Below are 8,611 nucleotides of genomic sequence, written 5' to 3'. Positions count from 1 at the left end.
TTCCTACTGAAAAAGGTGATGTTTACAGTTTAATAGTAAGTTATCTTTAAGCCTATCAGGCTCTTGATCGGTTTTACTAACAATGAACTTTAGCTGAATATGTCTGTGTCACTGACAATGTCATTCACTTTAGACATTCTGTCTCAATTCATACATCTACTCCCACCACTAAGAAATAAAATCAATAATACAAGGTAACCCTTGGTTTGCAGTTACTAAAATTCAAAAGGAAATATTTAAGTTCCTTCTTAAATCTCCCAAACTGTTTCACTCTTCATTTGTAACAGAAAATAAATCCTTTAGCAAGCCTGCCAATGCAGATGATAAACTATCACTCAGTCTAATTTGCACTGGAAATAATTATGCAGTCAGCTTGGCATTAAATCATTTTAATCAGTTCTTGAAACTGGAAGTTGAAACATCTTCCCACTGGGATTTTTGCAGTAGTTGTTACCCAGTAGCTCTTTGAGACAATTTGCAAAATATGCAGGTAAAGGCACCAAATGGGTTGTTAGCTATGGAATCGGAAATGATGGACAGACCAATACAATGGAATGTCTATTCTAGTAAGTCTCTCTTAGTGGATGTAACAAAGATTTCTAGTGGCCAAATGTATACTCAGTTCACAAATCTAAACTCATTTTAGTTCAACATAGAGCTATATTTTAATAGGTTCCAATTAAACCAAATGCGAGTCATCACTATCTGTCCTTGAGGGAAGGAAACATTTTAACAAGATAGTACACTGTAGCACTGAGGATCCCAAGTCATTTTCCCGGTGAACTCCTGAGTGTCTACAGGAGTTCATCAAAGGCTTGCCATGCATTTTATTTTTCATTAGAATATGTCACTACAGAAAGCATATAAATGCTGAATTTACGGTGTGCAGTGAATTGCCACTTTAGTGCTGAAAACCATTTTCAAGAGTTAAGTCTAATCCAAACCAAATTTTAATTTCAAATGTAATGAATTAGACTTTGATACTTAAATTTCATGATGGTTGCAAAAAAAAATTCCAACATACTAAATTTAAACTCTCAAAGGCTTTAATTTTACTCAGCAATTTGGAATTTTCCTCGTTTTGCTTTGGCTAAATACTATTCTTTCCATTCATAACTGCCTAGTATAACCTACTGAATATCTATTAAAGTAAATATGATGCAAAATAGATAGATCAGGTTATACAATTTTTAAAAATCATTCTAGTAGCGTAGGGTGAATGATACAGCATGATCTTCTGGCAAAACCTTACTAATTTTATACAAGGCAGGAATGGATTAAAATTCAGTCTTTCTTAAATTAAAAAAACACACCCTAATTTTCATTGGTTTTCAAAAAATATACAGCAAAATAAACATGGCTAACAGAGTATTGCCAATTAGTGGTTATTTGTAACTAGCATAAATGAATAAATATAAACCATTTGTAGTTAAAATATTAATTTTTTTTGCAAATAGATATTTCTGAAGGCTCCATGTCCATATTTAGCTTAGGTGTAGCACCCTATATGTATTATTTATTTGTATATATACTATTAATTTTTCTTCCATTCTTGTTATTGATAAAAACACCTATCTATATATATCTAAGATAACTATAAATATCAATATCTATCTATCTACCTATCTATCTATCAAACTATCTTCTATCTATCAAGCCACTTGAGTAAAAGCTCTCTATCCATATTGGGCAAAATAAATTTGATAAACAAATCTTTAATTGATAAATATTATGATGTAAACTAGAGGTCAGACTCTGCCAAAATGATCACAATCACCATTTTGAAATGATAGTTACTAAGGCGAGAATACAATTATGCAGTTTAATCAGATTGGAATGTGTGAATTAACTGGAAAAAAAAAAAAGCTGAAACATAATCAGCAATTAAGATGCAAGTGCTTTTTAGCATTTTAAAATAATAACTACAAAGCTACTCTTTCTGTTTAAATTTTTACTTCACTGACTGATTGTATCCTAGGCTTTTCTTATTGATTGCTGACCTTTTCCTGTCATTTGATGTTAAATACCATGCAATGAATGCATCAAAATGTAACATGGCCTGAAATGGATCAGTAAGTTGAATGTGACCATAAGAAATGGATCCAATCCTTGACTTAGCAGAGACTAATCTTATTTATAAGGTTGCTTTATTCCATTTCATTTTTCTTAGTACATTCACTTACTAAATACTATTAACAATCAAATTAGTGATGATTTTAGTATTTTATCACCAAAACCTTTGTTTCAATGTTTTATTAGTAAAAGGCAACCACATAGTCTTCTTGATTTTGAAGCCATTGTCTAGTCAACTCCTTTTTATGCCTCAGGCCTTAGGACACACTAATTTTAAGACCATCTCCAAGGCCTTCTTTAGAAGGTGCTTTGATGTTGAGAAGGAAGAAATGGCCAAAGTGTCTTAAGTCTTCTGTTATGTTAAATATCCCATATTGAGCAATGATGAGCAAGTAAAATAGACATATGAAATAATACATTCTTGGTATATTCAACCTATGATATAATTATTATGAATGTTCCATGCATTGATATAACGATATGAAGTAGTTTAAGATCTAGTCAGTAAGACTAGAAAATAAGTCAATAGTGGACTATGAATCATTATTTTATTTAATGATACAATAGTTGGCATTATTACAAAATGGAGAGACGTTTTCTTGTCTTTATGTATGTTGAGACTCTCCTACCTCTCATAGGGAAGGGACAACATTAATGTCCTTATTTAGCTTACTATGATTTATGTCATATACATGTGACTTTTAGACTTGTAATTACAAAAAGAACAATCTACCACAAAAAAGCACTAAGGACTCCTTCATGCTCAGGATCCAAAAAATGAAAACCAAGATCTTATCAATACATAATCAAGCCTCTTTGGTTTTCTTCACTTGAAGTGATGGGATCAATCATTGATTGAACTGACAAAACAGTTATTTAACTGTATAATCTTGTTCAAGACTCATTACGTTGGTTAATAAATGACATGTCAAACTTGAAAACAGTGAAAAACTAGTTTTTGTTTTCTTTTTTTTAGTTTTTGGTTTTGGGACCATGCAATATTATTCAAATATTCAAAAGTTTCCCAACATATGGTAGTGATTTTTCCACAATTCCTTTCTCAAACTTAACTGCATATTAGAATCACCTGGAAAACTTTAAAAACTGCTGATATCTGAGTTCCACCTTCAGAAACTATGATGTAATTTGGATGGCAGCCTGGGCATTGGGTCTTGTATCTCCCCCAGGTGATTATAATGAGCAGCAGACCTGGTATATTTAAACATGATATTCTTATCACAACTCACTGCTGGAGTGCCACCCAACTTTTTCAAACGTCTTATTTACTGAATAGATGGTCTCCCTATCCCTCTCTTTTTTCTTAATATAGAATTTTCTATCAAAACTTGAATATGCCTTATATTAAAAAAAGCAGGAGCTTCCCTGGTGGCACAGTGGTTAAGAATCTGCCTGTCCATGCAAGGGACACGGGTTCGAGCCCTGGTCCAGGAAGATCCCACATGCTGCGGAGCACCTAAGCCCGTGCGCTACAACTACTGAGCCTGTGCTCTAGAGCCCTCGAGCCACAACTCCTGAAGCCCGGGCACCTAGATTCCCGTGCTCTGCAACAAGAGAAGCCACCGCAATGAGAAGCCCGCGCAAGGCAATGAAGAATAGCCCCCGCTTATCGCAATTAGAGAAGGTCCGCGCACAGCAACGAAGACCCAACGCAGCAAAAATAAATAAATAAAATAAATTAAAAAAAAAAAGCAATTACTCTGATACTTTATTCTGTAGTTTTTGTAAACACGTACTTTTTAATACATGTTAGAGACAAGGACAATAACTTTTAGCAGTGTTTATTTTTGTTAAAAGAAACTGATGGAATTGAAGGTCAAGTCACCTTCCGATTGCACAGATTAAACAAGAAAGTATTACATATTTCATCTTTACAAAGCATCTTATTGATTTAAAAAGATCCATACTATTGATAAAGTTCATGATGAAACATATATGTAATAAGGAGACTAAAATATTTATCTTACATATCTACAGTATGTATTGTCCTATTTCTAGATCAACCACAAATTACACAGGAAAATATTTAGATACATGAAAAAGCTTCAGAACATAAAAAATTAACATTTTGAAAAAAATCACTTGTGAAAGCTCATTAAATAATAACATTGACAAATAAATAGTTAATCAGCTTTACTTATTAGCTGCTGCCATGCATTTCTGGCATTCCATTCCAAGCGAGGGTCAGCATGCAGGGTATAATTTCATACTATGAGACTGTAAAAAGCTACAGGGCTTATTTTTGAAGTGAAATGTCACAAAGTCTTTCACTCTTTCAAAGGGCGATCACTCCTGGCTGCTAAACTGTTCCCATGAAGATTACCAAAAAAGCACCTTCCTGAAGTGTTAACTTGAAGATTCATGGCAACAATTTTTAAAAAAAACTTTTCAATTCTGAAGAGGTTTTGTTGGGGGGTGGGGGAGATGGTTTGGGAAATGAAGGGTAACTGAGAAGCTCTTTTCCTTTTTAAAAGTAATGATTCAGTGATGTGTATAGTATCACCAGTCTTTCAAGAACTAATACTACAGGATGTGTGGAATTAATACTACAGGATGTGTGGAATTTAAATGCAAATCCCACTCATGGATGTGCGTACATCTTGAAAAACGTGAAAAGAAAAAGCTATTTCCAAAGAAGCTCCTGATACTTAGGACAGCTTGCTGGGTTTGATCAAAGCAGAAAGCATATATTTTCAAGTAAGAAAATAGCAGTGGCAGGCTTGAGTCTTCCGAGCAATCAAATCTGTAAAGCAGATGGTTACCAGTCAGTCCAGTTTGGAGAGTCTGAATTCTAACTCATGCTGTGCTTGCTGGATTTGCTGGCTCTTTTCCGCTCTCTGTGATGCTGGGCTGGCTTGGCAGGCGACATGCTCTCGAAGTTATGACTGGACTCATTGTGCTGCCGCGTGTACCTCTTGCACTTGCAGGCGGTGACCACCGTGATTTTGTAGGTGCGCGTGCTGCCATCTTGGCACTGCAGCTGGATTCTCTGGGTACGCGTTTTGTCATTGACACACCTCCACTCCTGGGAGCTCCTCCTGCTCCAGTACTTTGTTCCATAGCCTCCTCCGATCCAATTGGGGAGCACAGGCAGGGGCAAGCATTCGCCAGCGCACACCAGCTCCTTCAGGGGGCTGATGCTAGTGCACTGGCCGTCAGAGATGTATTTGGTGGAACGCAGTTCCCGGCAACCTACTTGAACTCGAGCTGCAGGAAACAGGAAAAAAATGTGCATCAGAGGCAAAAAGCAAACGGACAGTTTTTTTAAAAAGTAATCTGCAATGACAAAAATAATGTCCAAATGATAGCAAATGGCCAAATAGGAAGTGAACACCTATTTTATTTTCACAATGCAAAACACTGCCTGGATGGTTGTAGAGAAAGCGTTCATGAAAATTATCAGCTTATATGGCTACAATTTATGGAATAAAATAAACTAGGCCTGATTTTTTTTTTCATGTATAACATTAGCTAATAGCTTACTGGAGTATATGAAAATCCCATTTTCTTAGGCTTACTCCCCAATAAGTATTAAGCAGGTCTTACATTTATGTGTAAATATTCTTTAATGAGCTAAGAAGGAGTATACATTAATGTTCTTTTACTCACGGGTCATATTAGTTAATGTCTGCAAGTGCTTTTAATCAGGTTTTTTAAAAAAATCTATTGAGAATATGTGGAAAATATTTAAATATTGTGTACAATGCAATCCATAATATTTTGTTTCAATTATAAAATTCAGCTGCAGAGAATCATATATACATATGTGTACGTTTGACATTTTGCATATCAAACTTAATAACTGCATTTTAAGCATAAATTCCCAAGCTGTCTTTTAAAAACACAAATATTAAAATGTTTAAATGCAAAATGTCACTACACCTCAATATTTAAAGAATATAATACCCCCTAAATCAGGAACGTATGGTTGCCATAACAACTTGGCTACATTTCCATGAATTTTATGGCAGAAAAATGCCTAACATGTCTGATTTACAACTGCAAAAGGAACTACGGTGTTCGTTTCCTGAATACTGGTTATGGCAAACTTTTTGTTTAGTCATTTGAATTTGATAAGCATGTTCTCTAATTGACTGTTTCTCGTTACATGCCTTACATAATTAAAGCAAAAATTAATCTTGAAATATTTGAGTTTTCCTTTCCATTGCTTTGTTATCTAAACTTGAGAAGAAATGCCTGAAACAAGCTTGGGGGAAAAAAATCGAGCCTTGTTAACCAGAAAAATATATATATTTCAAAGTACAGACTGCTGAAATTTAAAAAAATAAAAATTATAAGGGACATTGAAGTGGTCTTGCATAGAATATCGAAAGCTAGTATGAAGTAGATACTAAATTAGGAGTTTTACTTCAGTTCTGTACCCCAGTACTAGTAAGGTGAGAGATATAGGCTAAAGGGATGTGATAGTTGTGAAAAAATTTAAGGTATATGCACATACATCCGTGCAGGTACAGAGTGTGAGACTGAAATTAGAGTGTAAACTAGCTGGCTGGTCAGGGTACTCTGCCTGTCTGATTCTGATTCCATTTCACCTTCCTGCAGCTGCCTTAGGAATGCACCTGGAAACAGCTGGAGATGATTTTGACCTGTCTAGCTTTTTGTTCCTGTTCATATAGAGATTTGGCATTTTTGCAGTGACAGTTCATTGACAATGAATACCCACCACATTGCTCGGTAATCTAATAATAATAAAGTAGTTCCTGTGTACCTAAAAGCAACCATCCTCATGAAAATTAAAACACCTTGGTTTTCTTAGAAAGACACTAACAGTCACATTTGCTTTGACTTTTCAAAGGTCGAAACTCCTTTTAGCACTTGAATGACGAGTGCTTGAGGACGAGCTAAAGATTTGTGTAAGATTTCTTGTGTACCGTTTCTCTGTGTCTCTCTTAAAACCCTATTACTAGCATGTGAACTCTTCTAAAGGAAAGGAGTGAAGTAAAAGTTAGAAGAAATTTGAATCCCTCTAACTAATGGTCAATGAGTGTGTCAATTAAGCAAACAGAAAAGAAGAAAAATATTTTCTATACGAAGTATTATTGTACTGTCATTATTTTATCTCTCTAAAGTCATGAAAGTTTCCCCAGTCTCTCACAGAAATATAGTTACCTAAATTTTGATCTGATTAATGAGGAATTATTTTGGAGAATATGATTCTCCAATGTTTTCAGTTTTATCCCTCTTTCTCAAAGATCATCATCCAAACTTCAACTTTTTCACTAGACATGTTTTAGAAATCGGTGTGAGCCATTTTTTTTCCCCCAAAAAGCTTCGTTTTTTCCCTTGTGCTTTCCCATACATGCTTTGGTTAATTACCTTTATACACTTTACCAGAATTGCATGTCCTGAAATAAACAGAAAACAACCTGAATTTAAACTAGAACAACACTTTGCAAAAATTCTCATTTTGCATGATTTTAAAGAAGCAACAGTCTAATTCCTGGAAACATTTTCTTTTGGAATGTTTAGAAACTTAAGTCTGCGCCTACATTATCAAATCACTGTTTTAGTAATGTTAACTTTGTAGGGAAGAATGCCAATATACACGTGCAGCAGATTTTCCCAGATTGTTTAGCAAAACATATATGGTTCAGGTTAGTTAGCAATGAAACAGTTCTACAGGAATGCGAGCTAATGCTACCAAATAAGAAAAAACCAAATCCATGGAAGTAAAACACACTTACTGTTCCGATCCAGTCCAGTGTCACTGAAATGCCTGCCTCCATTTCTGGCTTGATTCATCGTGCTGTTGTTGCTGGGCTGTGCTGGAACAGGTTTAACCACATGTGAATAAAGGATTTCTGTGGCATCATTTTTAAAAGCCAAACAGCTTTTCATGAGGACGCATGCAAGGGGAATGAGATAGAAATGAATGGCAGGAGGAAGCATGGTGAGTAGAGGATTTGCTTGGCTGGAGAGCTGGTTAATTCCTTTCCCTCTGCTTCTGCACTGTAACAGTGAAATTCCTCCTCAAGGTTCCCTTTATATATCCACTGAGGTTTGGCGTTCATTCAGGTGTAAAGTTGTGTAAAGCTTCAGAGTGAAAACACAGAGAAGGGGTGGGATCCCTACATGACCCTGCAAAAGAATTTTACCAATGGAAGAGAAGACTACAGAAAAGGAGGAGCTTGGTATACAAATTGCCTGAAATTTCAGAGTTGGACTTCATCAGTTGTCTGTGAGCTGAAGCAGCCAGACACACTCTATAGCAACTACAGCCCCTCTCTCTCTCTATCTCTCTGCCATTTCCTTTCCTAAATCTAGTTCACATTCGGGTTTAATTTAAATGAAAATATGCTGCTGTTCATTTGAAGAGATTTACATTCCCACAGTTGTTCTGTATTTGCGATAGGGAGAGGGTTCATCCCAGATAATAGGAGGAATTCAGGAGTTTAAATATTGTAGGGCTTGCATGAAGCACCTAATTAGTTAAACATATCTTGTTTCTCAAGACGCAAACCACCATTTTTTTTCTTAAATGTATAGGCACAGAGCTAAA

At 35.4% G+C, this 8,611-nt stretch overlaps 1 protein-coding gene across 1 annotated transcript; it reads right to left on the bottom strand.

The window, feature by feature from the left end:
* Positions 1-3,827: 3,827 nt before the first annotated feature.
* SOSTDC1 (sclerostin domain containing 1) lies at positions 3,828-8,115 on the bottom strand. Its single transcript, XM_061197722.1, has 2 exons — positions 7,797-8,115; positions 3,828-5,298 (listed from the first exon to the last, which is right to left on the bottom strand). The coding sequence occupies exons 1-2, from the start codon at positions 7,999-8,001 to the stop codon at positions 4,883-4,885; spliced, it is 621 nt and encodes a 206-aa protein (XP_061053705.1). The 5' UTR covers positions 8,002-8,115; the 3' UTR covers positions 3,828-4,882.
* Between the last annotated feature and the right edge of the window lie 496 nt (positions 8,116-8,611).

Source organism: Eubalaena glacialis, chromosome 8, assembly GCF_028564815.1.
Source record: "Eubalaena glacialis isolate mEubGla1 chromosome 8, mEubGla1.1.hap2.+ XY, whole genome shotgun sequence".
NCBI lineage: Eukaryota > Metazoa > Chordata > Mammalia > Artiodactyla > Balaenidae > Eubalaena > Eubalaena glacialis.
The sequence above is the reverse complement of the archived record's forward strand: the minus strand, read 5'-3'. Positions and strand labels throughout refer to the sequence as shown.